Source organism: Oryx dammah, unplaced genomic scaffold (assembly GCF_014754425.2).
Source record: "Oryx dammah isolate SB20612 unplaced genomic scaffold, SCBI_Odam_1.1 HiC_scaffold_18, whole genome shotgun sequence".
In the NCBI taxonomy this organism is placed as follows: Eukaryota; Metazoa; Chordata; class Mammalia; order Artiodactyla; family Bovidae; genus Oryx; species Oryx dammah.
The window spans coordinates 10,126,152-10,148,017 of NW_024070202.1; the positions used below are offsets into that span (position 1 = coordinate 10,126,152).

General features: G+C 36.6%; 1 protein-coding gene across 2 annotated transcripts in view; it reads left to right on the top strand.

Annotated features, from left to right (window-relative positions):
- The window catches only part of ANKIB1 (ankyrin repeat and IBR domain containing 1), a 158,701-nt gene that overhangs the window by 49,986 nt on the left and 86,849 nt on the right, over window positions 1-21,866 (top strand). For both annotated transcript variants that reach the window (XM_040260264.1, XM_040260265.1), the window contains exon 2: window positions 11,869-12,147. In XM_040260264.1, coding sequence (XP_040116198.1) covers window positions 11,960-12,147 — 188 coding nt within the window. In that variant the 5' untranslated portion in view covers window positions 11,869-11,959. The remainder of the gene's footprint in view (window positions 1-11,868; window positions 12,148-21,866) is intronic.

Genomic DNA, 21,866 nt, shown 5'->3' on the forward strand with positions numbered 1-21,866 from the left:
AACAGACTGGTTCCAAATAGGAAAAGAAGTACGTGAAGGCTGTATATTGTCACCCTGCTTATTTAACTTCTATGCAGAGTACATCATGAGAAACGCCGGACTGGAGGAAGCACAAACTGGAATCAAGATTGCCAGGAGAAATATCAATTACCTCAGGTATGAAGATGGCACCACCCTTATGGCAGAAAATGAAGAGGAACTAAAAAGCCTCTTGATGAAAATGAAAGAGGAGAGTGAGAAAGTTGGCTTAAAGCTTAACATTCAGAAAACGAAGATCATGGCATCTGGTCCTATCACTTCATGGTAAATAGATGGGGAAAGAGTTGAAACAATGACAGGCTTTATATTTTTGGGCTCCAAAATCACTGCAGATGGTGACTGCAGCCATGAAATTGAAAGATGCTTACTCCTTGGAAGAAAAGTTATGACCAACCTAGACAGCATATTAAAAGCAGACATTACTTTGCCAACAAAGGTCCATCTAGTCAAAGCCATGACTTTTCCAGTGGTCATGTATGGATGTGAGAGTTGGACTATAAAGGAAGCTGAGCGCCAAAGAATTGATGCTTTTGAACTGTGGTGTTGGAAAAGACTCTTGAGAGTCCCTTGAACAGCAAGGAGATCCAGCCAGTCCATCCTAAAGGAAATCAGTCCTGAATATTCATTGCAAGGACTGATGCTGAAGTGGAAACTCCAATACTTTGGCCACCTGATGGAAAGACCTGACTCATTTGAAGAGACCCTGATGCTGGGAAAGATTGAAGACAGGAGGAGAAGGGGACAGCAGAGGATGAGATGGTTGTATGGCATCACCGACTCAATGGACATGAGTTGGAGTAAAATCTGGGAGTTGGTGATGGACAGGGGGGCCTGGCGTGCTGCAGTCCATGGGGTCACAAGGAGTCAGACACGGCTGAGCGACTGAACTGAACTGAACCTTAGCTTTTGTTTTTTTACTGTAGCTTTGCATTATAATCTGAAGTTAAGGGAGTGTGATACCTCCAGGTTAGCTCTTTTTTCTCAAGATTACTTTGACTATTGGGGCCTTTTGTGATTCTGCACCAGCAAATTTTAGGATTTTTTAAAAGTTATTTATTTTAATTGGAGGTTAATTACTTTACAGTATTGTATTGGTTTTGCCATACATCAACATGAATCCACCACAGGTATACACGTGTTCCCCATCCTGAACCCCGCTCCCTCCTCCCTCCTGTACCATCCCTCTGGGTCGTCTCAGTGCACCATCCCCAAGCATCCAGTATCATGCATCAAACCTGGACTGGCGATTCGTTTTATATATGATATTACACATGTTTCAGTGCCATTCTCTCAAATCATCCCACGCTCTCCCTCTCCTGCAGAATCCAAAAGAGTGTTCTATACATCTCTGTCTCTGTTGCTGTCTCGCATACAGGGTTATCGTTACCATCTTTGTAAATTCCATATATATGCATTATTATACTATATTGGTATTTTTCTTTCTGGCTTACTTCACTCTGTATAATTGGCTCCAGTTTCATCCACCTCATCAGAACTGATTCACATATGTTCTTTTTAATAGCTGAGTAATATCCATTGTGTATATGTACCACAGCTTTCTTATCCATTCATTTTCTGATGTGGACATCTAGGTTGCTTCCATGTCCTGGATTTTTTGTTCTAGTTTTGTGAAATTGTCAAGAGTGTTTTGATAAGGATTGCTTTAGGTTTATGGACCTTTAAACAATGTTAATCTTTCCAGTCCATGAATATGGAATGCCTTTCCATTTATTTGTATCATCTTCAGTTTCCTTTATCAATGTCTTTAGTTTTCATAGTGTAGTTTTTTTCCTTCTTGGTGTGTTTATTTCTAGGTATTTCATTCTTTTTGATGCAGTGATCACTGGGATTGTTTTTTTACTTACTCTTCTGCCATTTAATATGAATTAGCTGTGGGTTTATTGTAAATGGACTTTGTTATGTTGAGATATGTTGCTCAATGCCAACTTTGTTGAGGGTTTTTCTCATGAATGGAAGTTGAATTTTGTCAGGTGGTCTGTGTGTACCTGTTGAGTTGATCGTATGATTTTTATTTTTTGTTCTGTTAACGTGGTTCATCCCATTGGTTGATTTGTAGATATTGAACCATCTTTATATCCCCGGAATGAATCCTACTTGACCATGATTTATGGTCCTTTTTGTATATTGTTGAATTTGGTTTGCTAATATTTAGTTTAGGATTTTTGCATCTATATTCATCAAGGATACTGAAATAACTTTCTTTGTCATAGTGTCTTTGTCTGACTTTGATATCTGTTGTGGTGGACTTTAGCATGCAGTTGGGAGTGTGACCTCCTCCTCAGTTTTTCTAAATAATTTGAGAAGGCTAGGTATTAACTCTTGTTTATATGTTTGGTAGACTTCACCTGGGAAGCTGTTTGGTTCTGGACTTTTCTTTGTTGGCAGGTTTTTGATTACTGATTCAGTTTTAATACTAGTATCAGTCTATTCAAATTATCTGTTTCTTCGTGATTCAGTTTTGCAAGATTGTATGTCTCCGGGAATTTATCCATTTCTTCCAGGGTGCTGAATTTGTTGGCATATAACTCTTCATAGCATTCTCTTATGATTGTTTATGCTTCTGTTACATTGATTGTAATTTCTCCTCTTTCATGTATTATTTTGTTATTTGGGTCCTCTGTCTTTTCTTTAATGAGCCTGTGTAAAGGTTTAATAATTTTATCTTTAAAAAGAAGAACTCCTTATTTCATTGTCTTTTCCTTTCTGGGTAGAGGGGTTCTCTAGTTTTTTTTTTTTTTTTTTTTGTCTCTGATCTTTACTTTTTCCATCCTTCCGCTGACTTTCAGTTTTGTCTTTCCTTTTTCTGATTCTTTTATGTGATAGTTTAGCTTGTTTATATGAGATTTTTCTTGTTTTCTGAGGTGTATAGTCTCTGTTTGTTTTTGTTTTTCCCATTTTTCTTCCTGTATTTGATTTCTGGTTTTATACTGTTGAGATCAGAAAAGATGCTTGATATAATTTCTGTCCTTTTCAATTCGTTGGGAGTTGCCTGATGACCTATTCTGGAGAGCATTCCATGTGAACTTGAATATGTATCTTGCTGATTTTAGATGGAGTATTTTGTAACTGTTAAGTACAATTGGTCTAATTTGTTATGTAATCCCCTTGTTTCCCAGTTGGTTTTCTGTTCGGATCATGTATCCAGTGATGGTTAAGTGGAGTGTTAAAATCCTACTGTTACTGTATTCTTGTCAAGTTCTCCCTTTTATGTCCATTGTTAGTAGATCTGTTTTAGATACTTTTTTTTAATGCCAAGAAGAATAGAGGACGAATTCCAAGTACAGTTGGCATAGTTCTTCCCTTCAGAGTTAATAGGGTAATATGTATTTCTTTAGTCTTTTTCTATAAATATATGTTTTTTAAGTGGTGATGAAAGTATATGTAACATTTATGGTAAAAGCTTTTTTCCACAGAAAATAAAATTATAAAAATTATTTTAATTAATGTATCCTAGCATTCTGTTAAATGGATTTACCATAATTTACTTAATTGGAACCTAAACTGAGAAACATTTGTTCATAGTTTCTTGGAAATTGAAAATTTAACAGCAGTTGAGCTACTTGTGTGTTTGAGTATTAGAATAATTTTCTTTCATATATTTTAGATTCAGGTAGACATGTATTCCCCTCTTAAATTGAAAGTTAAAATAATACTCTATTTGACTAGTTTATGATAAGAGATATTGAAAAGATTTTTTTAAGACTTAAAACTCATTGTGATTTTATTTTGAAGTGTAATTCATTTATTGCATTATAGGTATTTCTAGTGATTTTTCTTTTTTGAAAAGTTCGTAAGTTCTGTTATGTAAGTTTCTTGAGTTATGAACACTTAGTTTATGAATTTTCATGCATTGAAATAACTTTCTTTAGATATGCTCTAGAAATGAAATGAAGCAGTTTAAAGTTATTTCTAAAATTAGGTTTTACACTCCATACAAGGAGCTGAAAATGAAATTTTGTAGAAGGGATCCATTTTATATTTGGGAAATAGAAAAACAATTATGTTTTTATTTATCTCACTTGTGTCTGGAGGATGATCAGCATGCAAGATCCAAGCTTTATTACCCCCTGGGTTTTCCTCTCACTTGAATATACAAGTAGGGTGGTGACATCAGAGATTATCAATCACTCATCCTTGTCCCTGTTGATAATCTTCAGATAGCTTATTGTGAATAAAAAACAGAGGAAGAAAACTGGCAGCTTCCCTTCTTTTGTTTTCTCCACTTCTCTTCCTTTGGTTCTATAGTAGGTGGTGCCAATAACTTTCCCATACTGAGACATTAGATGTTTATCTATAAATGTTACAAAATTTAAAACTCCGAAAATTGGAATTTGATTCAGTTTTTAACATGCATACATAGTTTCAGAAGTTAGAAAGACCGGACAGTATCATACTTTCGACTTATACTCAACATAGTAAATAAAAAGGATAATATTAACAATTAAAAGAATCATTTATGTGTAGCGTAATACTAGTGATGTATATTTAGAATATACTGTTTAAAGTCATAGATTTTAGGTACTCACATACTTTCAGTGTTACTGTTTCCTCTAATTTTTAAAATTTTCCCTAGAGCTTTCTAACATTGTAAATTATAAGAATCATTTTGAAGTTTTAAGCTCATTTTTAATAGGAAAACCTTGAGAGAACTTTAGTATGCATAAAAAGAATTGATTTCCTCTTAGTCTTGAATTTCCTGTGGGCAAAACACCCTAAATTAAAATTAGGATCTTGATAGTGGGGAATAAACCTTTTTAACAATATTAAATAATAAAAGTATATTTGTCATTTTTGTAAAAGTATGAAATACTTATAAGTATACTTACAAGTATGTATAAATACTTTGGCCACCTGAGGCGAAGAACCGACTCACTGGAAAAGACCCTGATGCTGGGAAAGATTGAAGGCGGGAGGAGAAAGGGATGACTGAGGATGAGATGGGTGGATGGCATCACCAAAGGTGATTGACATGAGTTTGAGCAAACTCTGGGAGTTGGTGATGGATGGGGAAGCCCGGCGTGCTGCAGTCCATGGGTCGCAAAGAGTCAGACATGACTGAGCAGCTGAACTGAACTAATGAAAATTTTGGTTTAAAATGAACTAATTTTAACCTAACATTTTTTAAGTGAGGTAAAATATCCCTTCATTATGGAAACTATATCACACAAGCACACTAGCAGTGAATATGGATTGATTGTTCTGTGAGTTCCCTATCAATTTTAGAAATCTCATCTAATGTTATTTAGATTTGTTAATTTAGTTGTCATGAAAGACTAACATAAATTTATCTTCTGTCCTTGACATATATTTCTGTGTCTTTTCTGTTTGTTTCTTTTTAATGCATGTGTATTGGTTTACTTAAGTAATTTTAGTTTCCAGCACTGTTCAGAAATGAATTATAAGTACATAATGGTAAAATATTATTTGAAAGTTTTCTCACAACTTAGATTTGGACAGTCATTTACAACCTATCTGGTGGTTGAATTTCTAACTCAACTGTCCTAAAGTTCTGAACCAATAAGTAAGTATGAAATGGCTTCTGGGAAAAACACGCACACATGCACATACACCCAGGGGAAAGTACACAGATTGATGAAATGCCTTCTTTATTAGTCACTGTGCTAAATACTTGACTTTCAGTTTTATTTTTCACAGTGTGTTCATTGTCAAGGAAGCAAATGCCCAGAGATTAACATAAAGATTAGGACTCTTTTTTTTTTTTTTAAGAATCTCTTGTTTAGGGCTTTATACTTTCACAGCAACATTAAAAGGAAGGCACTGCGGCTTCCCGCACCCCCTAACCGTACGCATGCACGGCCCCTCCATTGTCGGTATCACTCACCAGAATGGCCCGCTTGCGACGCTGGCGAACCTGCGTTAACACAAGAGTCACTCAGAATCCAGTGCGCCTTTGGAGCCACTCATGGTGGTTACCATCCTTAGATTTGGACACATGTATTAACATACACGTGTACAAATAATATATTATTATTATACATGTATTTATATTATTATTAATAATATAATGATATTCCATCTTTAGAATATCATACAGCATACTTTCAATACCTTAAAAATTCACTCTTCTCCCTCTATTCAGCCTTCCCTTGCCCCCAGCCCTGGTGATCACTCATCTTTTTAAAACTGTGGATAGTTTTATCTTTTTCCAGAATGTCATGTAGTTGGAATCTTGTGGTCTGTAGCCTTTTCAGATTTGGCTTCTCTTTATTACTAATGTACAGTTAAGGTTCCTCATGTATATTCATGATTGATAGCTCATTTCTTTATAGTGCTGAGTTCTATACCATTGTCTGCATGTACCACGGTTGACTTATTCATTTACTTACTTAAGGGCATCTTATTTGCTCCTGAGTTTTGGTAGTTATGAATAGGGCTGCCGTAGACATCCAAGTGGGCTCCCCTGGTTGCTCAACAGTAACGAATCCACCTGCAAGTGCAGGAGAAACGGGTTCCATTCCTGGGTCAGGAAAATCCCCTGGAGAAGGAAATAGCAACCCACTGTAGTGTTGTTGCTTGGAAAATCACATGGACAGAGGAGCCTGGCAGGCTACAGTCCATGGGGTTGCAAAGAGTTGGACATGATTGAGCATTTAAACAACTACAGAAAATAGCCATTTGCAGGTTTTTGTTTGGCTGTAGGTTTTCAACACCTTTGAGTAGGTATCATGATTACTCATTATGTGCCCCCTGGTGGATGAGATTGGTCCAGGGACTTGTGCCCACGTCCTGGTAAGAGGGACTGGTGCCTGAGCCCTCGTGAATGGAGCTGGGTCTTGTCCCTCTGGTTATCAAGGCCCTGTCAAGGGATGTGTGTAGAGGCAGTTGTGGGCTCAGGATGACTTTAGGCCACCTGTCAGCTGTTGGGTAGGCTGTGCTCCCACCATGTTGATTTTTTGACCTGAGGCATCCCACCACTGGCGCCTACAGGTGAGACAAGGTTCCGTGCCAAAACGGTGACCTCCAGGAGAGCTCTCCCCGATGAGCATACCCTGGGGCCTCTGGCACTGCATCCTTGTCCCTAAGTGAGCGTCAGCTGACCCCTGCTTCCTCAGGAGATCTTTCAAGACCTGTAGGTAGGTCCGGCCCAGGGTCCTGTGGAGTCACTACTTCACCCTAGATCCTAGTGTGCATGAGTCCTTGCGTGAGTCCTTCCCGCAGGGGGGTGCCTGACATGCGGTTCAGAACTTTCTCTTCTGTAGGAGAACTTCATGATATAATTATTTTGCAGTTTGCAAGTTCTGATTTGATTATATTACGAGTTTGCCCCTCCTACCATCTCATTGTGGCTTTTTCTTTGTCTTTGGAACTACAGTATCTTTTTTGGTAGGGTCCAGATGAGGTGAGCTCAAGTCTTTTCTATTCCACCATCTTGTTTTCATCTCATAATTAATACTTCTTAAAATAATACTTGTTTACAAATTTCTAACCTTTTGTAAATGGTACGTTATAGTTATCTCTTTTTTTAATTGAATATACAATTGATTTAAGTTTAGACAGCCTCAGTTTGAGGCATAAGTAAGTCTTTTTCTCAGTTGCATCAACTTTAAGACATTTCTTCACACCACGCTAAAATGCTTCCAACTTAACATTTTTACCTATGTTCAGGAAATAAAGACAACATGGTATTCAAAAATTATGAAAGCAAACACTGCTAAATAACCAGATATGCCAAAGTTGCTAAAATTGAGCTCTTCACTGACATTATCTTAACATTAGAGCCCAAAATATTCATTTTGAGCACTACCTATTTTCAGTGGTTGTAAAGTCAAATGTATGAAAGCTGAATACCGTCTAAGAAAAATTGTAGCTACTTGAAAATTTTACTAGTGGGCAGTTTAGAACTTAAAATTCTCTGATCATTGCAGATCATTATGTTTTAATAGGAAATAGAATAATTCTAGGAGTGGTGCTGCATGCAGTGGTCAGATCCCGCGTTTGAACAGCTTTCCACCCGTGGACCTCATGCTAGCTGTTTTCAGTGTTCATCTGCCAGTTTGGCAAAAAGAGGCACTCAGTTGCTGCCCTTTGCAGCTGTTTTCACTTCTTTACTAACTGCAGCACCCTTTTCCATACAGTGAAAGCTGTATAGATATAAATGGTGTCCAGCAGCAGCCAGAATTTGCTGGATTATCTCTTTCCTTGGTTGCTCAGAAACCTCAGGCAGCCGAACTGCCGCAGCGAGTTTTCTAGAACTGTCAGCATAATACTTTCATGTTTGTCTGGACATTTTATTTCTGGAATACATCTTACAGGAAAGTTGCTGTCTTGGTTAAGGGGTTTTTCTCAGCTCAGATCATCTTGATAGTACACTCTAATACCCACAAGTTTTGCAGTAGACTGCAGATGTTCATGAACTTCTTGCAGGAAGCTGCCAAGGTTAGAGCCACCCTTGACTTCAACTTAATGTGCAGTTAGGCAGGCTAATTCCCGAACCACTCACCGTATTGCATTTGTAGTAGCGTTTTGGAGTAAGGCCTCCGCAGTTCAGCTCAGTGCAGCCGCTCAGTCGTGTCCGACTCTGCGACCCCATGAACCGCAGCACGCCAGGCCTCCCTGTCCATCACCAACTCCTGGAGTCCACCCAAACCCATGTCCATCGAGTTGGTGATGCCATCCAGCCATCTCATCCTCTGTCGTCTCCTTCTCCTCCTGCCCCCAATCTTTCCCAGCATCAGGGTCTTTTCCAAAAGACCTCCTGCTCCCTGCCTTATGTATGTTCATGTGTGTGTTTTCCGTGTACCTCCAGTGTGAGATTCTGTCTCCTGCTCTGGCTTTGTACTAAATTTTGTATGCCTTTCACTTAGTATTTATAAGTGCATTTATATTGGAGAGACCTTTGTTAATACTGGCAGTGACTTAGAAAATTAGTGAAAGAGGAGTTAACTGTGATTCAGAAGACTGTTGAAAAAAATACATAGTTTTTATCTTGTCAAAGGTTAGACCCCCAATAAATGATGAAATTTAGACTACCAGGTACATATCAATTCTGATATAAAACTTAGAGTAGGTGACATTTTTCTTAAGGTTTCACTGTCTTTTGAAAAGAATTTGAATATTGAGTTCTTTAAAGGCAGCAACTCTTAACCAATGGCTTGTAGATAGGAGAAGGATATAAAATTTAGTGAGTACCTAGTATGCACTGTATTACATACTTAACCTAGGTAATCTTGACAATTCTGCAGGGTAGGTGGCCTTATCCCTTTTTTACATAGGAAAAAATTAAGGTACAGAGAGGTTAAATGATTTGTGTTATTAGTACTAAGAAGTAGATGTGGGATTCCAAACCAGCTATTTTCCTTCCACCACATCAGGGGTTGACTGGCAACCTACAGCTCATGGGCCCACATCTCCAGTCTTACTTTTGTAAATGAAATTTATAGAACACGACCACAGCTATTCTACGATTAGATACTGCCTGTGGCTTTCAAGCTGTAACAGCCGCGTTGAGTACTTATGACAGAGATGATATGACTCAGGGAGCCATATGACTCAAAAGTAGATATTTTACTATCTGGTCTTTTATGGGAAAAGTTTGCTGATACCTGCACTAAACCTTACTTTGTTTAGAGGTACTGTAAACTGACTGTACACTCTGTAGCATAAATTTCAGTCTTACTGAAGCATTAGACTGGGACCAGAGCAATAAGATAATGATGAAGGCAAGCAACAACCCATGAATGTTCAAAAGCTTTCCTATTTGGAAAGATAGGCTGGTATGATTTAAATATAGTCCTTTCTGCTTCTGTGATTCAATGCATGTCTCCCAGTTTCCTCATTCATAGGTTAATAAACTGCCTCGAGTGCACTTAAATTAATGAACTACTCCCAGAAATCCTTTATAGAAGATGAAGTTCTTCAAAAATAAATATCTATCTCCTAATATGTTACCTTTTACTACAAAAGTAAACTATTTTTAAAGTCATTATTACGGGCTGAAGGTTGGCCTCAACAAAATAATTGGCCCCTACTCTTAATTTAACTGATACTAAAGATAACCTTTAGAAATAAGATGTCAAACTGGAAGAGTCTATTGAGGAATGTTACACTCCCTTGTAAGGTTACTTATTGTAGCAGCTGGTTCTATGCACCTCCACTCCCCTAACATATGACCCTTGAGCTTAACCCTCTTACTATAATTTTTAAAATTTGAGCCATAGTGTAGTTCATTGTAAACAAAAATCTGAGTGCAAACATTAATTAATACAATTGGAGGTATAGTTTAAATGTCACATACACTATTGAAGTGTTACCTTATATCCACAAAAAAATAAAGAATCAGAAAAGCATATTTCTTTCTTATTAAAAACAAAAATCATAGAAAGTGAAAGTGAAGTCACTCAGTCATGTTTGACTCTTTGCGACTCCGTGGACTGTAGCCCACCAGGCTCCTCCATCCATGGGATTCTCCAGGCATCAATACTGGAGCGGGTTGCCATTTCCTTCTCCTGGGGCTCTTCCCAACCCAGGGATCAAACCTGGGTCTGCCACATTGGAGGCAAACTCTTTAACCTCTGAGCCACCAAATGAAGAAAAGAAAATTATAGAGCCCTTCACAATTAAAAGATAATCAGGAAATTAGGGAAAGACATATTTCTTACTCTTTGAGTGATTTTCACTTTCACTTTCATCCATTCTTTACCAGTTAAAGGATACATTTCTTAGTCTGGCCACAACCTATTTTCAGTTTTGTCTTCTATTAGCACAACATTAGAGGTACTCACCAATTGAATAAACCTTTTGTTTCATACCTTCCTTTGCATGGGCTGTTTTCTTTATGACTGATTTTGATAATGGCTGAAGACTAGATTCAGAAACATTTATTGGAATGGAACAAAACTAGCATTTATTAAGCGTACTAGCCAAGGTCTGTGGTAGGTACTTATAAAAGTAGCTCTCATAATCCTGACTGTTGTCCTTAAGAAATGGTTGTTTCCTTTTACTGTATAGACGTAACCTGAGGCTTTAGGAGGGTAGTTACAATTACATAGCTAGTGTAGGTAAATGTGAGATTTCATACTCCAAATTAAGTGATTGTTTTCTTGTCTTTCCCCTACCCACCTCACATTGCTTCAGTAGTAAATACCTGTGATCTTTATTATAACCTCTTTCCAAGTACAGTAGGCATAAACAGTTCATGTTTTCAGCCTTGTTTTGAGTTATTTACAGTAGAAGAAAATAAATGTAATGGTATTATGGTAGAATAATCATGATTTCATTATTCTGAGTGTAATTAGTTGTAGTTAGTTTTACTCATTTGCTGTGAGTTGTATAGCCCTCTGTATTTACATTTGAAAAATCTTTTCTTTGAGGTCCTTCTAAGTACTGAACAATTTCATTTTACTTTATTGTAATTTAACATATTCTAGAGTTCTTATATGAGCAAAATTTCCTATATTTTTCATTATCCTAGAAATTGGCTGAATCAGATTTATATGTAATTTATACAAGAATTTAAGTGTATTCAACCATAAATTTTAGTCAAACTCATTTCCTGCCTCTGAAGGAGAAAATTGAAAAGACCATGTATATATGTAACTTTATAGTATAAAGTACAGCCTGTGAAACTGTCACTTTCTGTATGGGAAAATATTACAGTTTAAGAAGTTAGTTTGGGCAATATTAATCATTAAATTTTGGGGGGCTATTAAGACAAATTTGGTAAAACATAATTCTTTCCCTTATATGTGCTTCCTAGATTTTATTAGTATTCCTAATTGTGGTATTTTTTCCTTAGGATACTGATTCATAATTATTGGTTTTACAATCTAATATTTTTTCCTCCATTAGAATGTGAAACATGTTGCAGAAGCATTTAAGAAGTGGCTGAAGGGTGAAGGAAAAAAGTGCCATTGCCTATCAGAAAAAAGCAAAACAAAACATGGGAAGTTCAACCACCAAATTTCGTAAAGCACTCATCAATGGTGATGAAAACCTGGCCTGCCAAATATATGAAAGCAACCCTCAGCTAAAAGAATCCCTTGATCCAAATACATCTTATGGGGAGCCCTACCAGCACAATACTCCATTACACTATGCTGCTAGACATGGAATGAATAGAATTTTAGGGTAAGTATTACTGGAAACCAATTGGTAACAGTTTAGAGAAAGGGAAAAAAAACACTGGTCTTTGAGAGTACATGCATACATGTGTGCATGTTGTGGTATTATAGTGAACTAAACTTTGTAAAACTGAATATGCCTAAATTATTAAGTATGGTTTTTTTTATTATGTGTTTCATTTGTGAGGTTAGTTCACATATTCTTTTTACTGTAAATACATTTTGATCCTCAGTATGTTTCATAGTATGAATTCTTTATAACAGTGTAGTGTTTTAATTTACAATGTTTCAGTTCTAGAAAAGTACTTGCCATCTATCAAAAAATTGCAGGAAATGGTGTCCAAGGCAATTTAAGTTGAAAAACTGATGTGTTTGCCTTACCTATTCTTGATCAGATTTGAGTTTCCTTCTCTTAAAAGGTTTAGTTACTTGAAAAGACTTTTCTAAAAAGTAAAACATTTTCTTGAAACTGAAAATATCTATACTAAGAAACTTGAAAAAAAAATCTCTTTAGGAAGAAAGCCTTAGTGATAGCAGTATGTGAATTATTCTTAATTACATGGGAATTAAATTTGATATTTGCTAACTTATAAGATGAAAGAAGCAAAAGATAGAAAAGTAGTTCCAAAATAAATGTAGTGTTTTTAGTAGTAGATTGTGCAGCTGTGGAAGTCTGGTGGTAGAAGAGAAAGAAGCACTTCTTTGCTTATGCAGTGTAATATAATTCTTAAATCGGCATTCTGAGTACTTTAGAACTTGACAAAAAGCTTTTCCATCCTTTCTCTGTTTCTTTTTATACAGATTTGTTGTTCAAATTAAGCTGCTCTTTCTGGTGTCCCTGAACCATGCCAGGGGTGTTCTGTCTGCCACATTCATAACGCTGTTTCCCGGGAGCATCACTCCTCTCGGCCCTCTCTTTCTTACCTAAATTTTAGCCTTCCTTCAATGTCCTGGGCTTCCCGGGTGGCTCAGTGGTAAAGAATCTATCTGCCTGCTAATGTAGGAGATGGGGTTAGGTCCCTGGGTCAGGAAGATCTCTTGGAGAAGGAAATGGCAACCCACTCCAGTATTCTTGCCTGGAGAATTCCATGGACAAAGAAGTCTGGCAGGCTAAAGTGACTTAACAGCAAGGCCCTAGGCATTCTTTTTCTGTCTTATCCTGTCACAACCTGTAAGGAACTTCAATCCACAAGGAACTTCAGTCCACAAGGAATGTCAGTCTTCTTTTGAACTTCTATGGTTCTTTTTTGTTTGTATTACTTGTGTGGTATACACTATCCCATTGGTTTTGTAATTTTGTAAACCTACTCTTTGCCTGCCTAAATTACAGCTTTTTAAAAGGACTTTCTTTGTATTTCTAGCGTCTAGCATAGTATCTTACACAAAGTAAATAGAACCTTTCTAAAAGTCATTGCACAGATACTATCTTTACGATCAGGATTTGTGAATGAGAAAAATTCCATGAATAACTTAGTTTATTCAGGCCTATGATTATCAAGTAGGTATTTTTGTAACCTCTTAAAAATAAAATAGGTATTTCTTGATTTAAAAAGAGATATTTCTATTACCTCTCCATTTTTCATTTATCTCGTTTTCATTTCTCTAAAAACACCCACTTAGAAGCCACCGCCACCTAATCTTGTTTGAAATTTTACATTTTTTCTTTCAAAAATGGATGTTCCCTATGTTAATTACACTGTCATATTGTACTAAATAAATAATGGCAAACGTGTTGAGGGCTTACTGTTTTCTAGGCACTACTAACTGCTCTACGTGCCTTGTCTCAGTAAATTCTCATTATAGCTCTATAAGATCGTCTATCATCTGCATTTCAGAAGTGAGAAAACTGAAGCTCAGAAAGATTAAGCAACTTATCAGAACTCTGCAACTTATAAATGGCAAAGCTAACTGCCCATGTAGGCAGATGACTATAGTCTTTAGGCTTTCAGCACTGTGATAGCCTTTTATCTCTCCAGTCAGATAAGCCTGTATGTCAGGAGTGCCTAAAACACTTATTGTGCTAAGTCATTTCAGTCCTGTCCGACTCTGTGTGACCTCATGGACTGTAGCCCACCAGGCTCCTCTGTCCATGAGATTCTCCAGGCAAAAATACTGGAGTGGGTTGCCGTGCCCTTCTCCAGGGGATCTTCCTGACTCAGGGATTGAACCCACATCTCTTTCATCTCCTGCATTTGCGGGTGGGATCTTTACCAGTCCCCCTGGAATCCTAAAATACTTATTAGCAAGACAAATTAGTTACTCTGGATTTCAGTTTCCTTGTTTGTAAAATAGTTTGTATAATTAAGTGAATGTGTTATGTTTAATGATGCCTAGTGTATAGTTCTATTATTTCTCAAATTTGTAACCCTAAATATCTTCAGATTATCCTTGACTTACTCATCTCCTCTACCTAACCTGTTACTAATGCAAAGTTCACGTCGTCTTATCTGTTGGGTTCATGTCTTTCCATTCCTGTTGCCTAAAACTTTGTTTACTGTTATCAACCCCTTCTTCCAATATTGAAAGTACTTGACTCCTAAATGTTCCTTTTGCAAGTCTTTTCCTCTTCAGGTCCCATGTTCGGGTTAATCTTGCTAAAAGTTTATCCTTTTCAGTATTCTGTCATAAGAAAACTGTAGTGGTACACTATTGTTTGCCTCATTTCACTTGGCTTCTAAAGCCTTCTCTGCCCTCATTCTGCCGAGTCAGCCTAATCTCTCATTATTCTCCAACATGATCATATCAGTCAGACTGGTTGCCTTCCCTCTTACTTTTCCCACTTTTAAAAAATGCCACCCCCTTAGCTTTATTGTTAATCCCTGATTCTGAAATGTCTTGTTTCTTCTCTAATTCCCTGTCCTTTAAGTCCTCACTTGATTTCTGCCTTTTTATGAATTCATTACCAACTGTTCTGACCTGCAGTATTCTTTGTTCTCAGAAATTCCTATAACTTAGATTTTAAATCATCCAGTTGTTATTAAACATCTCTGCCCCTGCCGTCCTGCTCTGCTGGTCCGGCGGGCATGCCCACCCTACCCACACTGCGGGCTCCTGAGTTGGCAGATGAGGCATTTTATAAATTGTATTTTAAATACATGTTTTAAACTTGTCAAAAAATAAAAAAAATAAACATCTCTGACTAGATTGTAAATATTACAAATACACTGCTAAACAGTAATGCTCTAAGAAGATTAATTCTTGATTACTTAGTCTATTCAATCTTTGCTTTGGATTTGTTTTACTTTTTTTTTTTTTTTTTTGCTGTTTTGGATTTGAACATTTTCAGTGAGATTATGAAACTGTTGCTTTAGGTTCTGAATATTGAACACTAACAATAACATTTAATATCAGGTCTTGTACACTAACAATAACATTTAATATCAGGTCTTGTTATGTGATTAATTAAAACTTTCTTAGAATACCACAGTAAAATGTTTTTGAATGTTATTACTAAGGTAATACATCTATTTTAACATAAAAGAACTCAAGTAGGAAAATACTTTTTAATCATTTATAGTATAATTTAAAATATACTTTATAAAATTGGAAAACTTTATTTAAGAGATGTATCTAATCCATTGAGTTTTTTTTTTTTAGTTGTATTCAAGTGTAGTTGATTTGCAATGCTGTATAAATTTCTGTACAATAAAGTGATTGAATTATACATATATTCTTTTCCATATGTTTTCCATTGTAGTTTATCACAGGATGTTGAATATACTTTCCTGTTCTGTACAGTAGGACCTTGTTGTTTATCCATTCTATATATATCGGTTTGCATCTGCTAGTCTCAGACTCTCACTCCTGCCCTCTCCCACCACTTCCCTTGGTAACCACCAGTCTGTTCTCTGTGTCCTTGATTTTGTTTCTGCTTCATATTTAGGTCTAATTGTGTCAGGTTTTAGATCCCATATATAAGTGATATCATATGGTGTTTGTCTTTGTCTTTCTGACTTGCTTCACTTGTTACGGTGGTCTCTGTGTCCATCCATGTTGCTTCAGGCTTTGTTTCATTCCTTTTTATGGCTGGGTAGTAAATATTTCACTCTATTATGCACCACATCTTTTTTATCTGTTCATCTGTCGGCGGACATTTAGGTTGTTTTCATGTCTAATCTAGTGAGTCTTAAAGTGCGTTCTGAGGACTTGCAGATCCTGAGATACTTTCAAGGAGGTAAAGTAGATCAAAACTATTCTTAGTATTTAGATCAATACTAATGTTAACATGTTATTTGCGTTTTTCACTGAGTTGACATTTGTGGTGATAGTGCAGAAAATGGAGGATAAAACTGCCAACGCTTTTGGGTGAATCAAGGCAGTGGCACCAAACCTTACTAATCATCACGGTTTTCCTCACTGCCGGCCACTTGCTGTTTAAAAAAAAAAAAAGCCAGTTTTACTTAAGATTTCCTCGATGAAGCAATAGAATTACTAATGTTAATTAATCTCCGTCCTTGAGTACACATCTTTTCATTAGTCTATAAATGAGAAGAATACACAAAGTACTGATAAATGCCGATAGCTTTGAGGAAGAACACTTGTACTGTTGTTTGAGAGGTGAGTTGAAATGTTGATGCTTATTTTTTCATGAAAACATTTAAACTAATAACAACAATAAAAGATGATTGAGCTTGCCAGTGAGTACTGGAATTTTGAAAACTTATATTTATATTTACTGCCTTAGGCTTGACAGCTTACTAGTACGTAGGGACTTTCTAAATAAGATTGGCAGTGATATAAATTAACATGAGTTTTTAAAATACTCTATAATGAAATGTGACAAAATCTAGAAGATCTGTATAACTTAGTGAATTAGTATTTTTCAGAAGATAAGTATATGATTTTTTTGCAGTTATGCATGGGTAAAAGATTTATTCAAAATATAAGGTAAACCGGTAGATTTTTAAACATTGCAAAAGTTCATTGATAAGATTTCAAATTTTATACTGTAGGTAATCTAAGAAATGACCACTTGTTGAGTTTTTGGTATCAAATATGAATATTCACACTTGTCTGAAAAGGCTATTTTAAAACAATTCTCTCTTTTCTAATTATCTAAGGCTGGATTTTCTTCATATGCTTCAACCCAAATGAAACATATCATAACTGATTTAATACTATGAGAATCTTCTATTAGGTAAATGTTTAAAAAGATTTGTAAACTTGTAAAACAATGCCATTGTGTTCACTTAATTTTTTTAGAAAATATAGTTATTTTTCATTTTAAGATATTACAAATTTCAAATATATAATGAGTTTATTTTTAATGGATAAATTTATTTTAATTTTTAATATGAGTATCGCTCATATAAACAAAGGCTCTTAGAGATCTTTTTAAAAAATTTTTATTGGAGTATAGTTGATTTACAATGTTGTGTTTCTCCTTTAGAGTAGAGTAAATCAGTTATTCATATACATGTATCCAGTCTTTTTTAGATTCTTTTCCTATAAAGGTCATTACAGAGTCTTCAGTAGAATTCTCTGTTTTATAAAATCAGTCCTTATTATAGTTATCCATTTTACATATAGTAGTGTGTAAAATACTATACACTAAAATACTACATAGTAGTGTGTAAAATAATACAGAGAAGGCAGTGGCAACCCACTGCAATACTCTTGCCTGGAAAATCCCATGGACGGAGGAGCCTGGGAGGCTGCAGTCCATGAGGTTGCGAAGAGTCGGACACGACTGAGTGACTTCACTTTCACTTTTCACTTTCATGCATTGGAGAAGGAAATGGCAACCCACTCCAGTGTTCTTGCCTGGAGAATCCCAGGGACGGGGGAGCCTGGTGGGCTGCCGTCTATCGGATGGCACAGAGTCAGACACGACTGAAGCGACTTAGCAGCAGCAGCAGCAGCAGCAGCAGTGTGTATATGTCAATCCCAGTTTCCCAATACGAATCTTCAGTAATTTTTAAATTTGTAAAAGTTATAAAAGTTTACTACCAGAAAGTTTAAAAATTGCTGATTTGATCAATATAATTGGTTTCTCTTAGAAGGGATGTATTTGTCTCCACCTTCTGCTTATCATTCTATTGATGAGTGTTTAAAGACCTGAAGAAAAAGGTGACTGTAAATTCTCTTTAAAAATTACTGTTTTTATGATTTGGCCATATACTTTATACTTACAGTTTTACTTCATACTTTCAATTTCAGTCTAAAGTGTTTGTTTTTTCTTTTTTCTTAATTGTTTAGAGATGAATGATTGATAATTTCTTTATTAAAGCCTTTAACATGCTGTCCTAGAATCAGAAATTACTTTACTGCTCTCCTTTCCTAAGATTAGACAACTCTAATTTCTTTAATCTGTATCTTTTTTCAAAATTTATTTAGTGCAGAGAAAATCACAAATCATATTATTATTTTAATTGTTTAGTCAATTTTGTAATTAAATAACTTTTAACACTATGTCACTTAACACTTAAACAGCAAGAGAGTTCCAGAAAAACATCTGTTTCTGCTTTATTGACTATGCCAAAGCCTTTGACTGTGTGGATCACCACAAACTGTGGAAAATTCTGAAGGAGATGGGAATACAAGACAACCTGACCTACCTCTTGAGAAATCTGTATGCAGGTCAGGAAGCAACAGTTAGAACTGGACATGGAACAACAGACTGGTTCCAAATAGGGAAAGTAGTACATCAAAGATGTATATTGTCACCCTGCTTATTTAACTTAAATGCAGAGTACACCATGAGAAACTCCGGACTGGTGGAAGCACAAGCTGGAATCAAGATCGCTGGGAGAAATATCAATAACCTCAGATATGCAGATGACACCACCTTTATGGCAGAAAGTGAAGAAGAACTAAAGAGCCTGTTGATGAAAGTGTAAGAGGAGAGTGAAAAAGGTGGTTTAAAGCTCAACATTCAGAAAATTAATATCATGGCATTTGGTCCCATCACTTCATGGCAAATAGATGGGGAAATAATGGAAACAGTGGCTGACTTTATTTTTCTGGGCTCCAAAATCACTGCAGATGGTGATTGCAGCCATGAAATTAAAAGATGCTTACTCCTTAGAAGAAAAGTTATGACAAACCTGCTGCTGCTGCTGCTGCTAAGTCACTTCAGTCGTGTCCGACTCTGTGCGACCCCATAGACGGCAGCCCACCAGGCTCCGCCGTCGCTGGGATTCTCCAGGCAAGAACCCTGGAGTGGGTGGCCATCTCCCTCTCCAGTGCATGAAAGTGAAGAGTGAAAGTGAAGTCACTCAGTCGTGTCCGACCCTCAGCGACCCCATGGACTGCAGCCTACCAGGCTCCTCTGTCCATGGGATTTTCCAGGCAAGAGTCCTGGAGTGGGTTGCCATTGCCTTCTCTGTCAACAACCTAGATAGCATATTAAAAAGCAGAGACATTACTTTGCCAACAAAGGTACGTCTAGTCAAGGATACGGTTTTTCAGTAGTTGTGTATGGACGTGAGAGTTGGACTATAAAGAAAGCTGAGCGCCGAAGAATAGATGCTTTTGAACTATGGTGTTGGAGAAGACTTGAGAGTCCCTTGGACTGCAAGGAGATCCAGCCCGTCTATCCTAAAGGAGAACAGTTCTGAATATTCATTGGAAGGACTGATGCTAAAGCTGAAACTCCAATACTTTGGCCACCTGATAAAAACAAGTGACTCATAGGAAAAATCCCTGGTACTGGGAAGATTGAAGGCGGGAGGAGAAGGAGACAACAGAGGATGAGATGGTTGGATGGCATCACCAACTCAATGGACATGAGTTTGAGTAAACTCCGGGAGTTGGTGATGGACAGGGAGGCCTGGCGTGCTATAGTCATGGGGTCACAAAGAGTCAGACATGACTGAGCGACTGAACTGAACTAACACTATGTCATGAATTCAATAGAGTAAGGATAAATAGCACACATCAGCATTAAGTGAAATACTAGCTCTGTTTTAACTGTTTATGTTTTAGATAGCTTCAAATGTTTCACTGTGTTTACTTTCTAAACTCGTAACAAGTTGATGGCCATTATTTTCTCATACTGCCTCATGTAACCTGGCATACCTGCTTGCTAGCTTCGGTATAGACTCTGACTAAGCTTGGCTAGATTCCTAACACATGACATATATGGGTGGACAAAGAAGTATACCTAGCCAAGGACAATATACTTTAGTAGCCATAAAGTAAACTGTAATACGGCCTTGATTTAATCCCCATTTCCTTTAGCTCTATGGTACCTGCAACAGCAGGCACAACTTTCCCCTCTTCTTAGACTTAATAATATGGTAAAAGAAGGGCAGTTTACAGTTTAAGAGCTAGTTTGCATCTGTATCTCTCTGAACCTAAATGCTATGTGTTTACATCATACTATACCACAGTGCTTCTTTCCTGGGAAACTGAATCCATATTCATAGATAGTTACTATTTGATGTAGCAAAAGCACTGTTTAGACTTTGGAGTCCACATGTTCTAGTTTGGATAGGCATGTATAAAATGGGAAATTAGAGTGCTTGTTGCTTAGATTTTATAGGATAATTTCTTGTGCTTCCTAGAATATGAAAGGGGCCTGTCTTTTGGTATGAATAAAATATAAAATCTTTATTAGAGCATGTGTTTGTCAGAGCATATGTTAATATCAAGCTTTGAGAATTAAAATAGAGTTTCCAGTTTTTTTTGGGGGGGGGATGGATTCTTGTATTTCACGAGTTATTAAATTCTTACAAATGGATTGAAATTCAGTTTTCTCCTAAGCTTCCTTGCTGTGCAAACACTGTAAGGGCAGGTACTTAATCTATTTTCTTAACAATATGCCTAACCTCTATAATACAATTACAGGTACTCAAAAATAATGTTGCATAAAAGGTAAGATGTAAAGGGAACTGAAAGTATATCTTGGTAACTACTGGAATAATAGTGTTATGACAAGAAGTTGAGGCTGTAACAGAGAAGACGGTTATTTTGAGGGGAGCTCAACTGAATATGAGATAATGATGGAATGTGCAAGAGAAATGGACCTTAGACTCTTTGTGACTCCCATGGACTGTACAGTCCATGTAATTCTCCAGGCCAGAGTATTGGAGTGAGTAGCCTTTCCCTTCTCTAGGAAATCTTCCCAACACAGGGATAAAACCCAGGTCTCGTACATTGCAGATAGATTCTTTTACCAGCTGAGCCACCAGGGAAACCCATAAAAATTTAGAATATGGCCTCAAGGTCAGGTAGTAGTCAGGGTGATAGTGCATTAAGAATTATCACTGAAATAATAGTAGAAGCCCTTTGAGAAAAACCATGATTCTGCTGCCACTGTCTGTCATTTGGGTTCCAATAAAAGTTTACAGTTTACAAAGTGTATGCATAGAAGCCACCAAAAGATAAGTGACTTTAAGAATGGATGTGCTCTCTGGAAGGAAGGAAGATGTCCAGAGAAGAAAATAGACTCAGAAAGTGAGTTTGCTTCCATTGAGGAGATAGGAAAGTAGAGCCATCATCATAGGTAAAAGAGAGGTTGTTCTGAAAAAAATTAAGAGACCTGTTAAAAAGATGGGTAGTTATGGAAACTGAGGTAATAAAGAGATCAGGATATAAATGAATTATTAGCAGTTTAAGGTTAAAACAAGAATTGAAGATAAGAACTTAATTGTTAGGAAATTCCTGATGATGTGAACGAGTGCAGTTTTAGTACAGTGATCAGAATAGGGTCATATTGAAGTGGAGAGTAAATGTAGATTTATAGATTGCAGTTATAAATTGACTGTTTGACAGTGAACACTG